At 40.6% G+C, this 26,265-nt stretch overlaps 1 protein-coding gene and 1 non-coding gene across 2 annotated transcripts in view; both read left to right on the top strand.

Annotated features, from left to right (window-relative positions):
* Window positions 1–4,263: 4,263 nt before the first annotated feature.
* Window positions 4,264–26,265, top strand: part of EIF3A (eukaryotic translation initiation factor 3 subunit A) — a 47,836-nt gene continuing 25,834 nt past the window's right edge. The window contains 10 exon segments of the mRNA XM_024206248.3: window positions 4,264–4,408; window positions 16,122–16,312; window positions 16,704–16,840; window positions 18,469–18,632; window positions 20,068–20,267; window positions 21,646–21,854; window positions 23,032–23,203; window positions 24,362–24,466; window positions 25,298–25,396; window positions 26,124–26,240. Of these exon segments, the coding sequence (XP_024062016.3) occupies window positions 4,360–4,408; window positions 16,122–16,312; window positions 16,704–16,840; window positions 18,469–18,632; window positions 20,068–20,267; window positions 21,646–21,854; window positions 23,032–23,203; window positions 24,362–24,466; window positions 25,298–25,396; window positions 26,124–26,240 (1,443 nt within the window). The 5' untranslated portion in view covers window positions 4,264–4,359.
* On the top strand, window positions 25,769–25,899 carry LOC112111009. Its single transcript, XR_002908451.1, has one exon. It is a non-coding gene; the product is annotated as a small nucleolar RNA SNORA19 (small nucleolar RNA).

The raw sequence follows: 26,265 nt of genomic DNA, 5'->3' as shown, positions 1-26,265 counted from the left end.
TCCTCTGCTATTAATTTTCTATTTTAACTTTGTAACTATTTGTATTATTTAACTCTGAGTTATTTAATTCTGTAAATTGTTGATGGGTACAGTTTGTTATACAAAATACAGTTGTATTGCTTAGAAGTCTTATTTTATTATCAATTGTTTTTATTACGGTTATGTCCAGAGGTTCCAAACAGAATTTGGGCCCAGGAATGTTTGGCACTATACAAATACATACAAAATACAGATCTTGCAAAGTCTTATGTAAAGTTAAGCACATGCATAAATGTAGGATTGAGGCCTACCTGTTTTCTTCTCTTTTGAGTACCTCTTCACTGGATTGTGTACCTCTCTTCCTTGACTGTTCTAAAGATGGAAAATTGTGTCTCACTGTTCTTTGAATATGTCAATAAAATAGTGGATAAAGGAGAATCAGCTGACATAATTTATTTATACTTCCAAAAGGCCTTTAACCAGGTCCTTGATTAGAGGCTACTAAAGAAGCCAGCAGTCATGGGGTGGAGTGAGAGGCAAAGTATTGTCATAGATCAAAAATTGGCTAGGAGACAGAAAGCAGAGTACGATCAAGTGGTCAGTGTTCATCAGGAGCCTCAAGGTTCCATATGAGGTCTTGTTTAATATATTTATTAATGATCTAGAAAGGGGGGTGAGTATTGAAGTAGCAAAATTTGCAGATGCCACAAAGTTATTCAAGTTAGTCGGGACCATGGAGGACTGTGAGGAACTTCAGAGAGACCTAAAGGAAAGTGAATGGGGAACACAATGGCAAATTAAACTCAGTGTTGATTAACACCAAGTAATGCACACTAGAGAAAAAATATTAAACTACTCGCACCTTACAAGGTTCTAAATGAACTGTATCAGCTCAAGAAAGGGACCCAGGACATCATTGTAGACAACACAGTAAAGACTTCTGCTAAATGTGCAGCTGCAGTAAAAAAAAGCTAATAAGTTAGAATGCATAAGGAATAGGAATAATACAAAGAATATTATAATGTCTTTATACATATCAATGGTGTGGCCTCCCCCTGGAATATTGAGCACCACATCTCAAAAAAGATATAAAGGGCATAGCAAAACTCTCATATAGAGATTTAAAAGATTGGGATTGTTTACCTTAGAAAGGACATGTATAAGAGGGAGCATGACAAAAGTATATAAAATAATGAACTAACAAAGGAAGTAGATTGGGAATCACTGTTCTCCCTATCTAATACTTCAGGAACAAGGGGATGTTCAGTGAAATTAAAAGTTGGGAAATTCAAAACTGATTGAATAGTTTTTCACACAATGTGTAATTAGATTGTGAAACTCACCCCCAAAGGAAGTTGTTGAGGACAAGAAGTTACCAAAATTCAAACCAAGATTGGATATGGATAAAGGAATATCTGGAGTTATAATTAATAACAAAATTGAAAGGAATATTAAACTCTGTGCTTCAGGGTTTAGGTCAGTCTCTAACTACAGGAGATGAGGAAGAGGCCTATCCCACATCTGTCTACTCTGGGGTTCTTACACCTTTCTCTGACCCACGTAATACTGACCACTATCAGAGACAGGCTACTGGACTAGATGGACCGCAGGTCTGATCCAGTATGACAATTCCTATGTTCGTTCTATCCTTTTTTGAGTGTGGGGGTAGGAGGTGGAGAAAGGGAAAGAAAATATTTCTAGAACAAACACAATGCTTATCAGAAGTCCTCCATTCCACACCCAGCCTCTGTTTGATTCCTCCTGCTCTTCCTGCAATTAACAGAAACAATCATTTATTTCTGGTAAAATAACTATTTGAGAGAGTGCCGAGTGCCTCCTGGCTCTCATTCTATTATTGAACCACCATTTAAAATATATTGTTATGTATATTGCACTGTAATTGTTTTGAGACTTTATATGTGTTTTTGTGGCTGTACAATATTGAAACAATGAAAAAACATAAAAAGAAATCAACAATAGAAAGAAAACTTTATTCTTCTATTAAAAAAGTAAAAATTCCATTAAAAATATAGCAAGACAAGAATAAATTGTCTCCTCGCCACCATAAATAGCCAGACTTCAGACCTGAACCTTCCCCCTACTCTATACAGGTCTGTCTCATCTTACGCTGGGGTTACGTTCCGCAGTCAGCGCCTAAAGCGAAAATTGCGTATAGTCAAAATTACATTGAGTGTAATGGCGGGTGGAATCGCCCGCACTACAGAAACAGTATTTAAATTGTTATTTTTCTCTTTTTTTTTGTTTTTGTTTTTGCCGACCGCGTAAAGCTGAAATCGCACATGTTAAATGCGCCTAAGATGCGACAGACCTGTATAGTTCTGGAAAATGTGCTCATGTTCAGGGAAGCCAATGCTGGAAGGCTTTCATCTGGTGAGGTGTGCATGTCTGAGCTCAAGAGTAAAATTTGTCATGTCATGTATTTTCCTTGCTTTTGTGGTTTTGTGTTAGATGTTCTGTATAGAGCAACCTTAAATCACACAAAATTTGTTTTTCTGTATTTATTTCCCAGTTTGTTTTTTAGTTTACGAAAGGATCTCCAGCCTCCCAATGGCGAGTTTCTCACAGCACTGAGATCTAAAGTGCCAAGCAAACTGATCCTTGAACTGGCTGAACAGTTTGATGAAGAACAGGCTCTTCAGCTTTAGTGGCTGTTGCTTTCATGAAGACAGGGAGCTCCGAAGCTGGCTGAAATAGCTTCACAAAGAATAAGACCCTTGCCGCAACAGCTGCTGCTTTGTCAAAGATGCTGTTTTCCATGAAACTGTTTAACTGGTTCAAGAGTCACATTCATGATGAACCTGCTAAACAGCTTCATGAGCTCCACAAGGGAACAGTTACTAGTAGTCCAGAGAGCATCCCAGTAATCCTGAAACTGTTCAGCCACTTCAGCAGCCGTGCTCAGCCAGGACATAAATCATGGTCTCCCTCTCCTAAAAACATCTAATCATGGTCTCAGTCTGCTAACTGTGATGTAAACCATCAATTATGATGTCTATCTCTAGGTTTTTTCACTATTTTTACTTAACAATTACATAACTTTGGAGAACCCACCAAACTCTCACTAGATACTTATTTTTTTTTTTTTTTTACTTTCTACAGATTATAGTTTTTACGCTAGAGGAGCCTGAAAAATCATGACACTGAGGGTGAACTTTGTTTTGGGCATTTTTAATTGATTAGAACTCAGAAAGGTTTCAGAGTAGCAGCCGTGTTAGTCTTTTTTGTAGAACTCAGAAACTAATCAACTGCTTTTCTTGAACACCTCAGAAAATGCAAGCTTTCTGCAGAGGTTACCAGCTGAAAAGTTGTGGTAAACTGTTTTTCACATAAAGCAAAGAACTTGGGATTCCTTTATGTGAAAAACGGAATACAACTTTAACTGCCATCATAACTTTTAAAAGCACTAAAAGGGCAGTATCTTGATGCTTCTGAAGACACTACAGCATTTAAAAGCATGCCATATATGTAAGTAAGTGCTTGAGTAAATGCATCACGTTAAGGAAGGTGTGACCTAAAATAGGGTTTATTATAAAGGTGCTCTGTATAATGCGAAATAGGAAAATTATTGTTGTGAAGTGAAGCATTGAGCAGCCAAAGGGAGTGCATTACCTGGGCACCTATCACTTTATGCAAGGTCATGTATGCATAGGGTGACCAGATGTCCTGATTTTATAGGGACAGTCCCAATATTTGAGGCTTTTTCTTATATAGCAGGGGTTCTCAAACTGGGGGTTGGGACCCCTCAGGGGGGGTGTGAGGTTATTACATGGGGGATTGCCAGCTGTCAACCTCCACCCCAAAACCTGCTTGCCGCCAGCATTTATAATAGTGTTAAATATATTTAAAAGTGTGTTTAATTTATTGGGGGTGGTGGTGGTGCTCAAAGGCTTGCTGTGTGAAAGGGGTCACCAGTAAAAAAAAGTTTGAGACCCATGGTTACATAGTCTCCTATTATCCCCCATCCTTGGGATCTGGTCAGCCTCTGTATACAGCTTTTTATACATTATAGCCTCTCCCAGCACACAGCAAGGCCTCTCCCTACGCGCACCCACCCTACGAGCACAGCCATTTCATTACTACTTGGGGGAACCGCGGATTCGAACCTGTAACCCGGGGTAGCTTCTACAGCGCGCTACCCTCTCCGCTAGGGGGGAATTCTCGGAGGGGCAGTTGCTCCGCGCCGGACTGTACCACCCCCGGCAAGCTGCACGGGGGGAGGAGGGGTTTCCGCTTCTGGACACGTCGGTGCGTGTGGGTCACGTGGTGCGCTCCCTTTCCGGCCCAGCAGGCTGCCTGGCTGGGCGTACGGAGCGACCCGCCGCCGCCCTGTGAGGAGAAGCTGCTGCCCCCGCCGCCATCATGCCGGTGTATTTCCAGCGGCCCGAGAATGCCCTGAAGCGGGCGAACGGTGAGTGCGGGCGGGGCTCAGGGCCTGCCCCGCTCCCCTCCCCGGAACGTCCCCCCCCCGCCGCGGCCCATTGTAGCTGGGTGGCGAAGGCCCCGGCCTAGGCCTGGCCCCAGCGCAGGGATCAGCACCCTGGGAGGCCAAGGCAGGACCCGTTCCGGGGGCAGGGAGTCTGGGGGGTGGGGGGCACATTGAGTATTTCCCCCGCGTGGGGCCTCTCGCCCGCCCGAGCGGCAGCAGACGGCGCCGCCGGGCTCCTCCCCCGTGTGGGGAGTCGCCGCCTCAGCGGGGCCCTGCTCGGCCATGTGGCGCGGGCGGGACATGTGTGACAATAAACCCTCACGGCTGCCCTGCGCTGCCTGGGTCCGATTCCGAGCGGAGGCGCCTGGGGACGGCAACTGCCCTGGTTTTGTGCCGCACCGAATACGCTGCTGGCCCTCGGCCGGTCTCATGTAAACGCCGCCTCTCACACGGCAGCGTTTCCTAGACTGTATCTCCCAGTACTGCTGCAACAGCCACTGCCTCTGATGACACGAAGGGAAGCCGTCAGCTATTGTACAGCACACTGCGTGGCACCAGGGGGAAGGAGGTCAAGGGCACACTCCACCCAATTTATCTGTTTGTATTGGAGCAGCATCCTGGCACATGAATCCACAATCAGTCTCTGCAGACACTCAGTAAAAGGACAGCCCTTAACTCTAAATATGCACAAATTAGGGTGTGACAAAATGCTGCCATATGGATGAGACAAACCAGTGGGATGAGGGAAGACAGAGTTACAGTAAAATGAGCAAAGTGTTGGACATCACACAGACCTGTCTAGCCAGTTGACAAACTGTTGTGTATGACACACTGTTCATTTACACACACTAGTCACTGGGCATCTGCCATGGTATTTTTAATATTGCTGCAGAGTGAACAGAACTTTGTTTATTAAAGGTTTTATATGAGAGACCTCTGCAAAATACACTGTGTAGAACTCTGTTTCTTTCTCAGTACATTTGGCTGAATCAGTCCTGCTGGAATTTGAGATATGTATATGTGGTCAACTACTGTCCCCATAGTGTTCTTTACAGGCCCCATATTTAACAACCCACTCCTAGTTAACTGATCTTATTTTATAGACAGCAAAAATATCAGTTATGAAACTCACTGTATAAACAGTAGTATGCTGGGACATATGCACACCCTGTTTTAAGGCTATCACTAAGGGCTGCTGCTGAAGTACCCCTTACCAGCTTCCAAGAGCAAAGCCTGACTGGCTGTGGTTATCAACAGACTCCTACCAAATTGAATATACAAATTTAACGCTTTTTATATTCAGTGTAATCTGTTTTAAATAGCCAGCGAAAACCATCTAGAAGAGATGGTGTCTGCTTAAGGCTCTGATCCTGCTAGGTGCCCCCAGCTTCAAAACAGTAACATGCAGATCTGGACCTAAAGGTAGCACAAAGTTATATTGGATGGTACATGGGGTTTGACATGGCACCTTCGGAAGTGAGAGGTGTGTTTTGAAAATGGTCCTGCGTGCAGGTTTCTCTGTCATCTTAATAACGAAGTCTGGAATTGTCAAAGGTGCCTAAGGAAGTAGGGCACCTAACACTCTAAAGTCCTTTGAAAATCCTGTCCAAAAAGACGATCTGCCCTCCAAAACAATGATTACAGTAATCTTTAAATTACATCTGTCTGAATGACAGCCAAACTACCCAGGTTCTGTATTTCCTGCACTCAAGATGCAGGTCAGTCTTTAGTCATTCATCTGATGGCAAAGTGCATAGGCACCTGCCAAGATTTTGATTAATTAAACTTCACAATTTCGTTATTTTGATTTTTATGATACTTAACACAAATTAAATAACATTTAACATTAAGATTTAAATCAACATTTATAGGACTGCCATGGTGAAATAAGCCCAAAAAATTATCTTTGTAACTCCAGGATATGGGGGAAAGGAAGATCTGGTGTTTGTATTTTGTATGTGATGTATTGAAAAGTGGGTGGTTGTATTTTGCATTTGCTCCAGTCTCTGAATGGGCATGTTCCAGTAATCTTATCTTAAAGAAACAAAGGTGTAGATAATTGTAGCAAGGTCTATGTCAAAAAAGGATATTTTTCCTGTCTAATAACAGATGGGGTAAAAATTGCAGTTGGCCACTGCCACTGATATGGTTTTTCCTGTCCACCCACACAGCTAAAACTCTCATTCAGGCTCTCATCATATCACATCTCAGTTATGGCAACATGCTTGTCTCTCGTCTTAACAAATATGGTCTTTCCCCATTCAGAATGTTGTGCAAATATCATTTTCCTAGCCTGTTTCATAGACTGTATCACCCTCTCTTTGAATCCCTCTAATGGCACCCCTTTATCTATCAAACGTAAGCTGCTTGTCTTCATTTTCAAGGCCCTTCACAACCTATGCCAGCCCTACCTATCGTGTGTCATTCACTAGCACAGGGGCGGGCAAACTTTTTGGCCTCAGGGCTGCATTGGGTTTTGGAAATTGTATGGAGGGCTGGTTAGGGGTGGCTGTGCCTCTCCAAACAGCCAGACGTGGCCCGGCCCCCACCCCCTATCCCCCCCCGCCTCTCCCCCCCCGCCCACCCCCCCCCCCCCCGGGTTCCTGCCCCATCCAACCCCCCCGTTCCCTGACAGCGCCCCCTGACAGCAGGAACTCGGGCTGGGCAGGAGGGTCCCGCGGGCCGTAGTTTGCCCACCTCTGCACTAGCAAAATGACAACTCCCACTTCTGATTATGCCAGGCTCCATCACCCACTTGTTAAATACTCAAACAGTCACCTTTGTACTTTCTCCCATGCTGCCCCTTATGCTTTGCAACAGCTTTCTGTACACATCCTCAAAGCTATTCCATTATCCTTCTTCAGATCTCTCCTCTGACGTAGTGCCTACAAAAAACTTGACCACAGTTAGGCCACTGGTGTGTCAAGACTACCACCAATCATGCTGACTAATACTGTCTCATAGTATCCTTGTACTCCCTTGTCTGTCCACCTGTTGTCTTTTGTCTTACATTTAGATTCTAAATTCTTTTGGGCAAGGATTGTCTTTTTGCTCTGTTTATACAGTGTCTAGCACAATGGACTCCTGGTCCATGTCTGGGAGCCCTAGTCACAATGTAATACAAAAATTTAATAATAAAACCTGAGAACTGAGAAATTAGAGAATTTAATATGGTTTCTAATGAGAACTTATGTTGCAAATAGTGGACATGCTCCGTCAGGCAAGGGTATTGTCCAGCTTTTAAGAACACAAGAATGGCCATACTGGGTCAAACCAAGCCCAGTATCTTCTCTTTTGATAGCGGCCAACACCAGATGCTTCAGAAGGAACGAACAGAACAGGCAGTCATCAAGTGATCCATCCTCTATCGTCCACTCCAAGCTTCTGGCACTCAGAGCATGGGGTTACATCAACTTTTATAGGATCTGCTCATCTTGGCTAATAGCCATTGATGGACCTATCCCCCATAAATTTACCTAATTCTTTTTTGAACCCAATTATACTTTTGGCCTTCACAACATCCCTGGCAGTGACTTCCACAGGTTGATTGAGCGGTATGTGACGAAATACTTCCTTATGTTTGTTTTAAACTTGCTGCCTATTAATTTCGTTGGGTGACCCCTGGTTCTTGTTTTATGTAGAAGAGTAAATAACACTCACTTTTTCCACACCATTCATGATTTTGTAGACCTCTATCATATTCCCCCTTAATCATCTCTTTTCCAAGCTAAAAAAATCCCAGTCTTTTTAATCCCTTCTCCTATGCAAGCTGGTCCATAATCTTAATCATTTTTGTTGTCCGTCTCTATACCTTTTCCAGTTGTAATATATCTTTTTGGGGGATTGGGCGACCAAACTGCAGAATTTAAGGTGTGAATGTGGGATGGATTTATATAGGGGCATTATGATATTTTCGGTCTTATTATCTATCCCTTTCAAATGGTTCCTAACATTGTTAGCTTTTTTTGACTGCTGCTGAGTCAGCAGTCAAAAGAACCATCCACAGTGACTCCAAGATCCCTTTCTTGAGTGGTAAAAGCTAATTTGGACCCCATCATTTTGTATGTATAGTTGGGATTATGTTTTCCAATGTGCATTACTTTGCCTTTATCAACATTGAATTCCATCTGCCATTTTGTTGCCCAGTCACCCAATTTTCTAAGATGCCTCTGTAACTCTTTGCAGTCTGCTTTGGACTTTACTACCTTGATTAATTTTGTATCATCTACAGATTTTGCCACCTCAGTGTTTACCTCTTTTGCCAGATCATTTATGAATATGTTGAACAGCACTGGTCCCAGTATTGATCCCTGGGGGACGCTGATATTTACCTCTCCATTGTGAAAATTGACCATTTATTTCTACCCTTTGTTTCCTATCTTTAAATCAGTTACTGATCCATGAGAGCACCTTCCCTCTTATCCTATGATTGTATACTTTGCTCAAGAGCCTTTGGTGAGGGACTTTGTCAAAGGCTTTCTGAAAGTCCAAGTACACTGGATTATTCTTGTCCATGTGTTTGTTGACACCCTGAAAGAATTCTCATAGATTGGTGAGACTTGATGCTCCTTTACAAAAGCTGTGTTGACAGTTCCACAACAAATCATGTTCATTTATTTGTCTGATAATTCTGTTCTTTGCTACTTTTCAACCAGTTTGCCTGGTACTGAAGTTAGGCTTACTGGCCTGTGATTGCCAGGATCGCCTCTGGAGGCTTTTTAAAACATCGGTGTCACATTAGCTATTCTCCAGTCATCTGGTACAGAAGCTGATATGGCTACATACATAGTAGTTCTGCAACACATTTGAGTTCCTTCAGCACTCTTGGGTGAATATTAGTGACTTATTACTGTTTAATTTATCAATTTGTTTCAAAACCACCTCTGACACCTCAATCTGGTATTTGTCACCTAAAAGGAATGGCTTAGGTATGGGAATCTCCTTCACATCCTCTGCAGTGAAGATCGATGCAAAGAATTTATTTAGCTTCTACGCCGGGGTAGGCAACCTATGGCACGAGTGCCGAAGGCAGCACACAAGCTGATTTTCAGTGACACTCACACTGCCTGGGTCCTGGCCACCAGTCCTGGGGGCTCTGCATTTTAATTTAGTTTTAAATGAAGGGTCTTAAACATTTTAAAAACCTTATTTACTTTACGTACAACAATAGTTTAGTTATATATTATAGACTTATAGAAAGAGACTTTCTAAAAACGTTAAAATGTATTACTGGCACGCGAAACCTTAAATTAGAGTGAATAAATGAAGACTCGGCACACCACTTCTGAAAGGTTGCTGACCCCTGTTCTACGCAATGATCTTATCTTCCTTAAATACTCCTGTAGCACCATGATCGTCCTCTGGCCCCACTAATTGTTTGGCAGGCTTCCTGTTTCTGATGTACCTAAACAATTTTTTTGCTGTTAGTTTGAGTCTTTTGCTAGTTTTCTAACATTATCTTTGTCTTGTCAGGATTGAGCCTCAACCAACTCCCAGACTTGTATAAAAACTGGATCATTTGTTCCAGTCTATCAGCTCAGTCATATACTATGAGAGGAGATAGTTCAGTTTTTGTCTTGAACAGCTGATAGCTTCTTCATTTAGGTGATATAGTTGAAAAGAAAAAAAAAGGATTTAAGGGCTATGGGATAGAAAACAATAACACAAAGTAGGGTGTTTTGCATAGCCATTGAAGGATGAATAATTTAAATTTGGCTACGTTTAGAATTATTAATCTTCCACATCTCAGATATAGTGATGTAGAAGGGCTGTGTTGCAATTTGGCCCTTCAGGAACTCTTTGGGTGCTCTTGCTTTTGTTAAAGTTTCTGCTAAATTACCATTAATTACTTGATCTACTGCAAGAACTTGTCCTACATGAGCTTAAAAATTAAAAGGCCCAAAATCATAGGCATTAATTATATGCTGTAGTCAGCACTGAGAATCATGACTGGGCAGGCTAATATTCTCGCTGCAAGACTGAACTAGTCTGTCATGTTTATTCTCATAGGTTAAAACCTCCAAAGCCAAGCGGTAATTAACCCATATGCTGTGTTCAGCAGTAAGAACAACCTAAATTATAAACTGTCTGTAGTTTTATTTAAAAACATTATGGTGAATTTAAAATGATGCTGAATGTCATGGGATATCCAGTTTTTGTAACACTAATTTATATACTGTTTTACCTACAGAGGGAGGAGTCAGTTCCTCTTGCGCAAAATGACTGCTCACATAAACTAGCCTAGCATTTAGTAGTATGGTTCCAGAACTGAAATGCCACTTTTGTTTTTCTTGATTTATATTGTGGAAACCATTAGCAATATTATAACTTTATTTCCATTTTAAAGTTCTGATCTCTTAAAAGATAAATACTGAATACACATGTAACTTTCCCATATAGTTGCTAGTTCTTTCACCACTTTCTGACAACTTAGATGTTGTTTTTTGAAGGTAGCTCTGACTGTTAGACTGATACAGCAGGTGATGTGCTGCTCTGGCAGCTAGGATTTTCTTCTCTTGTGTTACCACTTTGTCATTTCTTTGTTTCTCTGATTTCCCCCCCCGCCCCCGCCTCCATTGCCTCTTTCCTCACCTGTTGTGGGGGATACCACCAGTTTTTAAGGATTTTGGAAAATACTGGCCCCTTCACCCACCTGTTTTCCTCTACCTTTTATCTGAGCTCCTCTTTTCTGTCATCATTTTTTCTGTCCTCTTCATCCTCTCATTTCTTTTGCCTCCCTTTTCCATTTTTTTTTATTGCTGTTGCACAGTTTAAAAATACCTTTTGTTAGTGCCTGTGTATATCTTGGGAGTTCTGTGTGCTGCTCCAGTGTAGTTTGCTCCTGAATGGCTTGGTATATTTCATGCTCCACTTTACACATGCTACAGGGAGGGCACAATTGAGCCATGATTACAATGTGAGGTCCTGTTAATAACTGCAACCACTCAGCCTCTGCACTTGAAGGCTGGTAAAAGGGTTAGCAGTCTTCCTTGATGGAATGTTCCTTAAAACTGGGTGTATATATTTCCCTATATATTATTAATAATACTTATATAGACTCTGATCCTGCATTTATAGCCACAGAGGTAGACCTTTGCTTTGTGCCTGCATGGAAGTCTGACTTCACTGATGTTACTGAAGGATCAGAGCCGTAGGGTATGTCTACACTGCAGTTTAAGCCAGGGTAGGTGGGACTCAAATCCACAGACTAGGCATTTCAGAGCCCATGCTTAATTGTCCACGCTTATTAGTAACCATGGGTTTAGAATTTCTGGACTTGGGTCTCACACCAACACTCATACGTCCACACCGTACTGCACAGACCCGAGTCAAACCAACTTATCCCAGGCTTCCTAGTGCCCTCCCCAGCTGTAGCCCTTGGTTCATAGTGCAGTGTGGGAAAACTTGACTCTCCATCCAGCAGCACTTTACCAGAAGTTGCCTCTGCCCACCAACACTTCCAGCTGAGCCGTCTTTGGGTCTGCACAGACGTCTGGAGCCAGTCTGGAGGTACCATTTGAAGAACTTGTACTGCTTGCACTTTCACTTCAGGAACGGGCAGAGCATCCATGAGATACTGGTGGGCATTTGGACAGCGTTTTCTGCCCTACCGAAGCACATCTAGGAGGAGGAGAACGATACAGACATAGCAGAGTCTAACTGGCAGATTCTGCTTGTGGCTCTTGGTATAGCTGCTGATGCTCCCTCTCAAGACTGGTGCTCCTGAAACTGATGGGATCTCCTCTTACGGACCTGGGATGACCAGCAGTTTGTCCAGAAGTTGTGCATGAAGAAAGTAACATTTCTAGAGCTTTGCGAACAGTTTGTCTTGACCTTCCAGTATCAGGACACACATATGAGGGAGGTCATGCTGGTCCAGAAGTTGTTTGCTATAACCATCTGGAAGCTAGCTTCTCATGATGCTGCAGATCTGTTGCTAACCAGTTTGGTGTTGGCAAGTTGACTGTGGTAGCAGAAGTATATGAGGCAGTATTGCATGTGATTTATCCAAAGGTAGTGGACATAAACAATGTCCCTGAAATAATTGCTGGTTTTGAGAGAATAGTGTTTCCAAACTGCACCAGGGCCATTGATGGGACTAATGTTCCCATAGTTTGCCGCCCTCAAGGAGCACAAGAGTATCTAAACTACAAAAGGGTATTATTCCATTGTTGTTCAGGCTCTTTTCGACCACAGAGACTGATTTGTGGAAAAGTGCATGATAATAGGGTTTGCTGCCGATTGGGAGTTTACCTTCATGGGCAGACTGGGACCTACCAAATGACATTGTCATAATGGAGTAACTCTCCTCACTGTTGTTCTAGGGGACTTGTGGGTATCCTCTTTTGTCTAGAGTTATGAAACAGAACCCTGATCACAGAGACCCTGGCAAAAGAAGGTTTAATTACACGCTCAGTAGACATAGAATGGTGGTTGAATGTGCATTTGGTGCTGTTTACAGAATCGTTTGGAATCCTCTGCATTATTGTGGCTTGCTGTGCTCTTCACAAAGTTTGTGAAGCCATAGGCGAGCCATTTCATCTGGAGTGGACATATGATAGTGATGGATTGCTGGGCCAGTAAACTCAACCAGAAAGTGCACCTGTCACAACTGGAGCAGGATTCACTCATGCAACAGAAATCAGGGATGCTTTGTGCACTCGCATTATGAACTTGCATGGACCAATGGATGAAGATGATGTTTCTGAATGCATCTGAACAGCAATATCAACAGTAAACTAAGTACTGTCACTGGGGGAGGGGCAGTGAGTATTATGAATTTTTTCAATTGTGGATGAAATAACTGCTTACAATGTGGTAGTGGGGATGGTGGTTTTAATGCATTTTTACTTATGGATAAGATGAACTGTATTTTTTACTTATGGATTTGAAAAGATATATTGCGACGTTTTGTTGTATACGACTTCCCAGTTATGCCTCATCATGTTTTTATCTTTATTCTTTTCAATATATATTTTATGCAGTTCATCTGTAGTGATCATAATAAACTTTGTTAATGAATCCAAAGCCTTTGTCATTCTGCAATACAATCCTGTTAACAATATTAAAAGCCTTATAGGCAGGCCAGCTGCCATGAAATGACCAAAAGAGAAATTAAATAAAATCAAGTGCATACACAAAGAGTGAACAGTGCAAAACCATGAAGCCAGTGCGTACACACACACAAAACATTTAAACTCTCTGACTTATGAGTGTCCCCAGCCTCCCTGTTCTTTGCCCTTCTAGGGCATTTTGTGTGCAATAGGAGCTGCTGCATGGGGGTGTGGGACTGCACTGGGTACCTTTTCCTAGTCCAGCTAGCTTTCAGTCCTGGTTGCATGGGCCACAGAATCATAGAATTGTCTAGAGAGTTCCTGGTTTGCAGGATATGGTGGCATGGAGGGGACTCGGTACATGGTGTTGGCTCAGCAGGTGTGGGTGGAGCCAGGAGCCTCACTCTCACAGCTGTTAGCAAGCAGCCTCTCAAATAGGTCTTTCTCTCAAGTGACATTCCTGCCCAAAAAACTGCACTGCAAGTCTCTTCTCACACTCTTTGCCTCTAACTTTGTCATGAATTCTTCTCCCTCTGGTACTGGTGGCTGCCCCGTCCAGGATGTCTACCATGAGGTCGTCTCAGACAAACATCCTCTTTGACTGCATTTTGATAGTGCGACACCCCAGCTTCCTGCTGGACTGTGTCTGGCATGCAGAAGTAGAACAGCTTGAAAACAGAAATAAAACAAGCTTGTTTCAGTATTACAGAAGTCTACATCATCGCAGAAGTGTCTTTGGAATCTCCAGGCCAAAAAATGATACTTTGTAAAACTCCTTCAGTGTATTTGGAGAGCTAAATTTTAGTTCCCAGATGCTCTGTGAACAATAAGAGCTAGTATATGTAAAGCCTTCACACACAACAGAAATATCATTTGTAAATTTCACCTATCTTTAAAAATTGCTGACCACTTTAGCTTGGGTTGGGGGACAGGGGTACAAACCATGGAAGTAAACTTGCTGTGGTTTACTACCTATAGTTTCACAATCCTTTTAGGCAATCAGTATTCTGGAGATTCCTGAATGTCAAAGGGATATTCTGTTCCAGGCTACTGGTGGCAAGCCAGCCATTTTTGCTAAAGGGGTTTTCAATTTGCAGTGCGTGAGCAACACATCTATGAGTGGAATGAGCTGGTGACCTGCAGAAGAGGGCCTAGAAAAATCACCCTGCTCTGAAATGTGACTACCCTTCTGGTGTTTGTACTATGGGAAAAGTTTGCAGCTATCGCCCAAGATTGGATCAGAATTCATAGGGAAATGAACAGGGCTCCCACTGTTAGTTCCCCTCCTTCCCCTTAGGATATTTAGTAAAAGTTGCAGGTTCCCATGAATTTTTGTTTATTGCCCGTGACCTGTCTGTAACTTTTGCTAAAAATACCTGTGACAAAATCTTAACCTTAGTTATAAACCAGAAATCTCTCATTTGTATATTAATAACAAACATGGATGCAGAAACTTACCAGGCCTCAGGCTACTTCTGCTTTTTCTGTTTCTGCTGCTGGTTCTGTGGCTGGCTGCTTCTCTGGGAAGTCATCAAACAGCTCCTGTGAGTATGGCTCCAGGATGTGCTGTAGCTGCTCTGGAGGCAAAGCGTCCTCCGGGACTGGCATGAGCACCTGAGTCACTTTGTAACAGTGATCCCGGTGGCTGCTGTCTTCCTTCTGGTGCTGTAGTAGATTCAGGGGTCAGAAGGTCACCATCTTGGCTGATTGGTTGGCTCAGTGCTTGGCTCAGTTCCCAGCACCTGGTCAAAGTCCTCACAAAAGAGGCAGGATGAGTTCCCAGAGGTGCAGTTCTCGTCCCTGGCTTTCTGATAGTCTGTCTGGATCTGCTCTGCATTGATCACCCATTCATTGAATCTCAGCGCTCCGAGCTTCTCTGATATTTCTTGATAAACTGTGGTCATTTCTAGTATTCTTACCGGAGTCAAGTGTCTTGTTCACCTCACACCAAAGATGTACCAGAATCTGACTGTGGTCCTCTGACCAGGTGTGCCAGCATGCTTGGAAAAGGACTTCCTATTGCTGGCCACAGCTAACGCAGGAGGTGATTCAATCTGTTTTCAATTCAGTAGTCAGAATAAAATGGAAGGATTAAACACAGAGTATACTTGAACCAGGGGGGTTGCTTCAATTTCCTGTGGTCAATTCGCCAGACTTGGGATAGAAAGGCGAGGAAACACTGGCCCATGGGATTGTGGGATAGCATTGGCAGACTCTCAGGACACAATCCTGAGAACCTGGTCCTGACCTGTGTCCACACTGCAAAATGATAGTTTGGACTCAAGTCCCAGTGGGATTTTGGCACAGACCCCACCCCACTGCTGGGCCATAGGGCCTGGGTCCTGAAGGCGTACTGGCCCAAGTCAGGCAGATTTGTGTGTGGACAAAACGCAGGTTTGGGCTTGAACCTGAGTCTAAGCCCAGGCATATGTTGTAGTGTAGACATGATTACATCAACTGATATTTTCACTCTGGTCAGTAAAATAAGATCAGCCAATTAAATGTGACCATTGGTTTACTTCGACTGTTACAGTTATTAATTAATTCTAAATTACAATGTGAAGTATAGAAAATGTGTATCTTAAGTGGAAGAACTTTTGGTTTGCATATGTAACTGGTCTAATGAAGAGTTTTATTTTCAGAATTTCTTGAGGTTGGCAAGAAACAACCTGCCCTTGATGTTCTTTATGATGTTATGAAAAGCAAAAAACATCGAACATGGCAGAAAATCCACGAGCCGATTATGCTGAAGTATCTGGAGCTCTGTGTGGACCTCCGCAAGAGCCACCTGGCAAAGGAAGGATTGTATCAGTACAAGAACATTTGCCAGCAGGTAGGAATTGTGAAATGTTCGTTCTTTACCACCCGCAGCATGATGTACGTTAGAGTTGTATTTTTAAAACTTATTTATTACTTCTAAAACATAGAATTGTTTTGTATCTAGGGCCCCAGTCCTGCAAGTTGCTGAGTCTGCTGAACGGCTTGCAGGGTTGGAGTCTAGATATCAGAGCACCCAATATAATAGGTCTCCAGGTTTGATCGGTATATCTGGGCACTATTATAAATTTAATCCAAGTAATAAATAATAACTTGATCTTAGATTTATGGACTTATTCTATATAAGCCTGCTTTAGATTTTACCACCCTAATTAGAATATATGCTTACAATATTTGCTTCCCATTGCGGGGAGAAAGCCACTTCAAATGTTCTGCTTTTGATCTAGGTGAACATCAAATCCTTGGAGGATGTTGTTCGAGCCTATTTGAAACTAGCTGAAGAAAAAACGGAAGCTGCCAAGGAAGAGTCCCAGCAGATGGTGCTAGATATAGAAGACTTGGATAATATTCAAACTCCAGAGAGGTAGGAGGTCTTGCTTTCAATTGTAAGCCCTTGTAAGGGTTTGTCTCTTCTGTGTTTTTACAGCACCTAGCATAAGGGAATCTTAATCCCCTATGGAACCTCTGGGTGCTATCATAATATAAATACTTTCTACTGCTGCTGAAGGCTATGCTTCTACTGTCTTTTTAGATAAGACTTAATGTAGCTCTTACCAGTTGTACATTTTAAAAATAGATTTTCTATTTACATGTCCTGGTTTTAGATTTGTGATTAGGTTTGAGATAAGAGGTTTGGAGTAAAATTAAACCATCAGTATTAGAAAAAGTGGCTTTATTGTATAAATAACATATCTGACTTGTAGAGTAAATGTAAATTTTGCTCAGTTAATATCCAGATATTCTTTATGATGTAACTTTATTAAGGCAGATTATGTATTTAATAATTTAAATGGTTCTGTGAGTATCTGGGAGTTGGTGGAACCCAGTTCAAGCTGTCTAAACATTAAAGTGCTTGACCATGCTGTCAAATCTTATCTTCTTGACATCATTTGAAATCTGTAATTAGGCAGTTCTCCAAAATCAGATTTTAAGAAGGAATGTTTCTGGGGTGTGTTTGTGTTTGAAGTATCAGTTAAAGCCTCCTTTAGGAAAACAAACTACCTGGTGATTGAAGGGATTTGTCTGTTTGCTGGGTGGTGGGGAAGAAATGATCTTAACAGCCTGTGACAAATGTAACCTTAACAAAAATGATTATTTAATCAAGCATCATCCTGTTCAGTACCATGGAATATGTAGTTGGTCAGGTATGGGCAAATGAATAATTATTTGGTCTAGTTCATAGGCATGTAAATTCACAAATAATTTAAAATTTGTTAGGATATTCCTGAAAGTGTAAATTTACCTTGTATTTATAGACAACTTGGTATCTTGCAGACTAAGAAATGGGTGGATTTAGTTAGAAGTAGAAAAACAGACATTTTAAATAAGTAGGATGTTGAGAAAGTACACATGCAGATAGTGACAGCTTCCGTATCTTCTAGACTTTTAGAAAATGTATCCTTTCATATTGCTTAGGCATATCGCTTTAAGGCTGGTGGTCTGTTGTGAAGGTTATAGAAATCAGTGACTGTGTGACCGTACCTGTTTTCCAAACAGTGTCAGAGCATAAACCTCTGCTTTGTCACATGTCAATAGATACAAGAAAGCACCTGAATCGGCTGCTGGTCCCTCTGGTAGCATTGCAGGGGAATTGGGGAGGAAGTCTGGGCCGGTAGAGGAGTCTACTGCTCTCTTGCTGGAAGGGGGAAAGACTTTGTAGATGAGGTGTTCCCAAAACAGTCTTTTTGTCTGGTGTTGTGAGGAATACCAGAAGCAAGGAAACCTGGGCTTTTCAGGGCTCCCACCCAGTACCATCAGCTGTCTACATAGGATGCAGCTTGAGCTGGAACTAGCTTTGAAATTCACTGACAAGCATATGACTTCTTTTTAAATTCTTCATAACAGCCAAAGTCTTGGGAACGTGTAAAAACATACAGTAAACCTTAGCCGTTCAAGTTTGACTGGGCTGTTTTGTAGGTCTTAATAAGAAAGAGGTAAGTGAGCTATGAGGGTGGGAATCATGGGGACTAACTGTCACTTTCTCAATTATAGTGTTCTCTTAAGTGCTGTAAGTGGGGAAGACACTCAAGATCGTACAGATCGGCTGCTTTTGACTCCCTGGGTTAAATTTCTATGGGAATCATACAGACAGTGTTTGGACCTTCTTCGAAACAATTCTAGAGTGGAACGCCTCTACCATGATATTGCACAGCAAGGTAAAATGAAAGCATGAAGTGTAAATTACAGTGTGACTTAGCACATCTGTGTGTGCACACCCTCAGCTGAAAAATTACAAGTTACTTTTGCTTGAATAAAGCTATTGGTGAAAAACACATTAATCTCTCAGGCTTGTGTGTATGCACACAATATTTTAGAAATTCCTGAGGCCCCTTGACTCCAGGATGGCTGGATCTGTAGTTAATATCTTACTTGATGCAAGTAGTTCCTTATAACAGATCTTTCAAGAGCAGTTTTATTTTTTCCAGGAGTTTCCTCTAAGAATATTTAGTAGTGTTGTACCTGTATTAATCTTGAACCTATTTTCTTAATCACAAGTAGAAGGCACATTTCCCCCTTGTTATCCATTATGGCAAATGTTATCCCCCCAATGAGATATGACATGTAACCAATTTTAGGTGCAATAGCTGACAGGCTGAAATAGTTGTTCTTTCAATCACAAATTATTGGACTCCATGCCGGAATACCTGGGTGAACTGTTATGGGTTGTGCCGAGGAGAAGGAAAGATGAGAAAGTCAGGGTCGTCCTTCTGGCCTTAATATATGAGTTTTGAAAGAAGAGAAGTGGGTATATAAAGAATCTCCTTTTGGGCTTTTTTGAGTGGGATTGTGGAAGAAATAATCTAGATTTATCTTCCTCCATTTTCATAACAACATGGATATTTGTATCCTTTGTTGAAAGAAACAACTCCAAGTTACTATATTTTTTTTCAGTGTCCCAAAATTGTGCATATTGTGGGTGGGTTCCTTTGTTCCTTGGAGGGGTCTTCCTGTCATTCATCCAGTGTTCCCTGCCACGCTGATTTTTCTCATCCAGAATCGGTCTCCTGTCTATCACTGGGAGAGAAAGGGATATTTCATCAGTAGTAAGTTAGAGTAGAAGTGTCCCAATGCAGGCACTCTTATTTTATTTTAAAAAGAGGGTGAAGTAGAAAACTAGAATTTACCCCCTTTTTGTGAATGTTGACATAACTTGCCACAGTGGAGTAATCTGAATTTCAGCAGTAAGGGCTTGATGAGAATCTTTTCCTGCTTTTTACAGAACCAGAAACTTTTAGATTCTACCACCCGAACAGTTTTATTCAGAATTATTTTGGACACTTTGTGAAAGGCTGGTACAACATAAAAGCAAGGAACCGTGTTTTCTGTTAAACATTTTAAAAACAGTCTAATAAAGTGATCTTGTCAGGTTTTTAATTTAGTAAATCTGCAAAAACACTCAAGATAGTATTATCTGGCAGAGTCTCTGGTTTGTCTCTTGAGAGGCTTTCAGTGGACTTCTCCAAATCAAGAATCTTTAGGCAACTCGATTTTCATATCATGCAGTTTGAAGCTATAGCTAATTTCATAGTTATTTAATAGTTAACATTTAATAGTTAATATTGCTAACATGAACATCATTCAATTTCACAGCTTTTAAGTTCTGCTTGCAGTACACTCGTAAGGCTGAGTTCCGTAAACTCTGCGATAACCTGAGGATGCATTTAGGGCAGATCCAACGCCACCATAACCAAAGTACAGCAATTAACCTCAGTAATCCTGAGAGCCAGTCTATGCACTTGGAGACAAGGCTTGTACAGCTGGACAGTGCTATTAGCATGGAATTGTGGCAGGTATGTATTAAACTTTATGCTTATTAACAGGACCCACAATACTTTACTGCACCAAGATCCATAGACTCTGTCCCAAACTGGCGTCAAATTTTGAATTCCGTGTTGTGTACTCCAAGATCTAAAATAACATACAGGGATGCGAAGATGTAGAGTGAAATTTTAATGTGTTGAATTTATACTGTAGTTATATGTGTATTAAGTATCAAACATCTGATGATCCTGGTGCTGTCTAGAAGCAGAACTTCAAGATAAGCCACTATTTGCAATGAAAAATGAATTTTTATGGGCATTGATGTAGTTGCCAAAGACTGCTTGGAGTATCGGTGAAGGAAATCAGTTAGTTGACCCTCCTCATCTCTGAAAATTTGCTTTCTCAAGGGGGAGATCAGGTTTTCTGGAGGCATTCAGCAGGGACCTAAATCTGTGATGGGGTCCCCATTCTCTAACTATTTTCAAGGTCCCAAAATTGTGGAATATGACCGTCTATGATTTAGATACTAATTGATTTTGTTATTTCTACTCAGTCTTTTTCCTTTAGAGAAATGCCAAAGTCAAAATTACAGTTATTAATGCAAGTTTTAATTTGTTTTACATTAATCTTAAAAATATTATTACCATTATGTTCCTTTATCAGGTGTAGATTTGTCATGCTTCTAATATAATAAATCTAAGGCAGTTCTGGTCACTATTGATTAGATGGGAGATGGAGAGGAGGGCAAATAGAGCTTGTTGAAAAAATTCTGAGGAGACATTTTGTCATTGGAATTTGCCAATTTGTCAAAATCAAAATGTTTTGCAAAGATTGTTCAATTTTGACGAAGTTCCGATGGAAACCAGGCAGGCTTCTGACAACCTTGTGTGCTTGATTTCTTGTCAGCTCACCCACCTGGCTCCTTTGTATCCTGCCTGGTGGGCTGACAGAGAGAGCTGAGTCCCTTGCTGGGAGTCCAGGCTCGCTGATCTTTTGTAGCCTTGGGCTTCCAGGGTCTGTGGCTCCAAAGCAACCCACCAGGCAGACTGCCCCAGATCGGGTTTTTTTCCCTTTTATAGAGAATTTTGAAATCTTCTAGTTTTGTGCCAAATTGGAATGAAACCAAAACAGAAAACAGAATTCCCTTCGCTGCCCAGCTCTAGCAGATAGTTTTAAAGTATATGTAATATGTGTAAATCATATGTAATATATGTAAATCATTTTCTTTGTTAGAAAGGAATGTATTTATTTCTGGGTAACTGATCAAGTTGAAAATTACAGCTAAAGATATATATTCAAATGATAAAGCTGTGTATATTAAATATGCTCCTAAAAGGTTTAGCTTTTAGTTTTCTAATTTTCTTGCAAGTAATATACTGAAAGTAATTTTTTTGTTCATTATTTTAGGAAGCTTTCAAAGCAGTGGAGGATATTCATGGGCTATTCTCCTTGTCTAAGAAACCACCCAAGCCCCAGCTGATGGCAAATTACTATCACAAAGTTTCCACTGTCTTCTGGAAATCAGGAAATGCTCTTTTCCATGCATCCACACTTCACCGACTGTACCATCTGTCAAGAGAAATGCGAAAGAATCTCACACAAGAGGAGATGCAGAGGTGGGGAGAGATGCTTTTCACCTAGCTTCTGGTTTTAATCACTTATGTACAAATACATTCAATTTAGCCTGTAATAAGAAGCAGATGGAATGTTTATTTGAGAGGGTGGCATCAGATACTGAACAGCTTTGCTTAAAGGGAAAAATAAAGAATGTCCCAATAATAAGGGCAGGAAGGACATTCAACGAATCTTGTAGTGAAGATGAGCATTGGGACCTCCTGGGTATTGTTACCATATTGGCCACAGACAGAGACCCTGAGCAAATCACCAAACCTCTGTCTTGCCTCCATTTTCCATTTTGTGAAATGGTGAAATACTTACTTCACATGACTTAATTATTGTTAGTAAAGTGCTCTGAGATCTTTGAATGAAAGATACTATGTACATTATTAAGGCAGACAATAGAATCCATTCACCTCAGTGCTGAGTGTGACCTTGAAAAGGCTTTTGAGGCATGCTGGTGCACTCAGTGAGCAGCAGTTGGCTATCCATGGCTGATCTCTGGAGTTTGTAAACCTGTAACGTTCACCTACAAACCCTTGTAAATTAAAAAATGGTGGGAACGCACAATTTAAGGAAGATGTTTACATTCCACTTAAACATACTTATCTGGGCATTCAGCACATATTTCAGATTTTATTTAATGTCACCTTCTACAGTAACATATTCAAGTTAGACTTATTTTTTAATTGATTTTTTTAAATTATCAGATCAAATTAATCAATTTTATGGAGATGTCAGTAGCTATTCCACAGCTAAGGGGCTTTGTGATTGTACTGAAAGCAGGACTAAGATGGCTCTAGCTACCATCCCTTTATTGGATATTCTTTAATTTTTTTGTATTTGGAGAGAAGGTTGTGTGTTGTTGTTTTTTTCCCCCCCAAAGGAAGCTGAGTAATAAAGGGCTGATATCGACTAAGTTATCCCAGCTAGAAATTAAGAAGCACTCAGAATTAGTCTGAACACTGAAATACTAAGATGTCTTGTTCTCTGGTGTTGCTTGTGTTTTGACATGGCGTAGTTTTTGAAAGAATAAATCATTCACCCCTTAGCTCTTACACCGATTGGAAGCTTCTGTTTTACAACTGAAATATGTGTGTAAAAAAACCCAACAAAACACACACACTAAGATTTCTATTTTATAATTCATCTTTTGTGATTATACTTTAACAACAGGATGTCAACCCGAGTCCTTTTGGCTACTTTGTCAATTCCTATAACTCCTGAGCGAACTGATATTGCTCGTCTTCTGGATATGGATGGTATCATCGTTGAAAAACAGCGACGTCTGGCCACGCTGCTGGGCCTCCAGGCCCCACCTACACGCATCAGTCTTATTAATGACATGGTAAATAATGGTGTTTGAGTGAAAGGTTTTATATTTAATCTGTAGTTTCCCTCAAAAGCTGCTATAGTTAGATGTGGAGCTGCAATTTAAAAAGTTCATTAAAGTAAAAGAATTCAACATGATCAACTGTAAAGATGTTTATAATTTAACTGTGTAGTAATATACTTTCTTCTGATGTGCTAGAAAGTCAGGCTAAAGTTAGTCCCTCTCTTTGGGCTGTATTTCTTTCTCCATTTGAAAAACAACATGGATAGACTAATCCTAACTCCATGTCTTTGTACCCAGTGAAATTTAATGTTCCAATATAGTGATAAATATTGTCCATTTTGTGACAAAAGCAAGTCAGAGGCCTGCTGTGAATGATCCTGCAATGGCTTTGGAGGGATTGGAGACCAGGAACTTTCATTTTTTTTCTTTTGACTTACCATATTGAAATTGGAGGGTAGTTAATTAGATTAGATGTTTTAATATTATATTTTTCAATGTGTATCAAGGTAAGATTAGTACATTAAGATGAATGAAGGTTTACAAGGACCTAGGCAGTTAGGAAAACTTCCCCTTGTTTGATTTGAGAGAAGGTTAGTGAGATACAAATTGTCTTCTGGTGATACTTTCCAAGTCTTCATGAAAAAAATACCTTTCCTTGAAATCAGTTACATGCATTGAAAACTGAACTCTTGTTACCTCTCACAATTTAAGCATTATTGTTTTTGCATCAAGCAATTTTTTTTGCCACTTTTAATTTTAGAACTTTGGAAATTTACCAATAAGCTGTAATATGTACATCTGTAGTTCAGATCCACTCATAAATATACTCATGCATGGACTGTTTTCATTTGTGTCTCGGAAGTGCCTAATATGCTGTGCACGCTAACCACATCAAAATACTTTTCATTTTTTTGACTACATTTTTTTGTTTTTCTCTGTTCTGACATTTGCAGCTGAAAACTACATTCCACAAATTCTGTCTTCTAATTTAAATAATGTATCATATGTTTGATTAATCAAAATGTTTTTAATTAAAACATAATGAATTAAGCATTTCATTAGCTGCATGTTTAATTTATTAGGTACAAAATTGCTGAGTGTAATTATTACAATATTGAATTATTGTTATCCTAAGCAAATATTTTTTTTCTTCCATTATGTTGACTTTAGGTGAGGTTCAATGTAGTGCAGCATGTTGTTCCGGAGGTGAAGGAACTTTACAATTGGCTTGAAGTAGATTTCCACCCACTAAAGCTATGTGATCGTGTAACCAAGGTGAGTCCTGTAGAAGTATTTAGAGAAACATGAGTCTGGGCAAATGATATTAGCAGTTAGCGAGGTTGGATTGTCAGGTCTTTGGGTCAGGGACTTCATTTGGCCCATTTTCATTATTGCTGTGTGTTTACATTATACACTGCTGTGTATGCCTATGTTGCTATATAAATAGCATATAAAGTTGTTTTCAAAAGCATCTTTAACCTGCCATATCCGTTGGCACCACTTAAAGTGCTTCTACAAGGAGACATAATTTTGGGAGCAACCTTGAAATTCTAGCTCTCTGGGCTGATGAAGGTGATATTGGGGATGCAGTTGAGCTAAGCTTTTGGTAGTTGACACAGCCTCAGTCTCACCCTCTTCTGGAAAGCTACTGAAATGATTGTATGGGAGAGGGAAAAACTGCAAAAATCATTTGCATTTACCTTTAGGTGGAGTTCAGGCCACAGTGAGAGTAAAATAAGCACTGTAAATTTGGTCCACTGAATTTTTCTAAATTCCACAACTGGTGAAGCACGTTATATTGTCTTTGTGTCTGTAAGAACAGGAATATTTGATGTGCTAAAGAAACAGTGAAGGTAAGTTCACAATGTGGTTAATATGGCCGGTGCTGTCAGTCCTTCCTACAAAATCTAGATATCCATTATGTAAAAAACAGCAGTGTGTTTATCAAAAGATTTGCATCAGTAATAAATTTATAATTAGGCAGTGCTTTGCTTCATGAATTCTAAAGTGGAGTTATTTTGGAGAGTTCGTTTAACTTGAAATTTGAAGAGTATTTTGGGGCTCTCAGATGAAATAGATATTGTAACTTTCTGGACATTGTGACAGGTTCTAAACTGGGTGAGAGATCAAGTTGAAAAGGAACCTGAATTGCAGCTGTATGTCCCACATCTGCAAAACAACACCATCCTTCGTCTTCTGCAGCAGGTATGATTATAAAAAAAAAAAAAATTGAATGTGCACAGAGGTGTCTGATTTTGAGAATGATTCGGAAGATTCTGAAGCCAAAAACGTAACATTTTATTTTATGTCTTAAGTAAAAATTTGCCATTGAATGTAATGCTCTTCGTATGACTTTGAGACCGTCTTTTTCCCCATCCATATAACACGTCCTTCCTGTCTTATACTGCTTTGTTAAACACAACTCAGCTGCTATCTATTTTAAATAATAGCTGTATACACTGGTGTAGGATTTTATCTAGACTTATTTGTTCCTTTATTTAGCTTTTCAGTCTTGTCTTATGTCTGTTCAATCCTTTGTTTCCTTGTAGATAATTTGAAAAAGGCTTATTTTGTCAAATGCACATTTCATTGACCTGAACCCATTGCAGTGGTGAGCAGTGTTATTTCTGATGTGCCAGACAACAGTTGAAGGTTAATTAGCAGCGTTGCTGTATATAGTTACTGCTGCCAGTCTCCTTCAGACAAAGAACCTAGTCAGGAAAGTCACTTGATCCTAGATTAAGATTAAATAAAACGTTGGAAGAAAATGTTGAAGTGTTGGTAAAATATGAATAATAATTAAACACATCTTAATTGACAGTTGGGCAACAGGTTAACCAATCAGGCTAACTTTACAGCATGTGCAACAGTTTTAGCTTCTGTTAACCTGATTTTTAATGGGAAGAAAACTGAATATTCATATATTGTGCAGGTGGCGCAGATTTATCAGACCATCGACTTTTCTCGTTTAACTACCTTGGTTCCTTTTGTTGATGCTTTCCAATTAGAACGTGCTATTGTCGATGCAGCCAGACATTGTGACTTGCAAGTAAGTGCCATAAAAAGACTACTGT

This window comes from Terrapene carolina, unplaced genomic scaffold (assembly GCF_002925995.2).
Source record: "Terrapene carolina triunguis isolate 2854851 unplaced genomic scaffold, T_m_triunguis-2.0 Scaffold95, whole genome shotgun sequence".
Taxonomy (NCBI): Eukaryota; Metazoa; Chordata; order Testudines; family Emydidae; genus Terrapene; species Terrapene triunguis.
The sequence above is the reverse complement of the archived record's forward strand: the minus strand, read 5'-3'. Positions and strand labels throughout refer to the sequence as shown.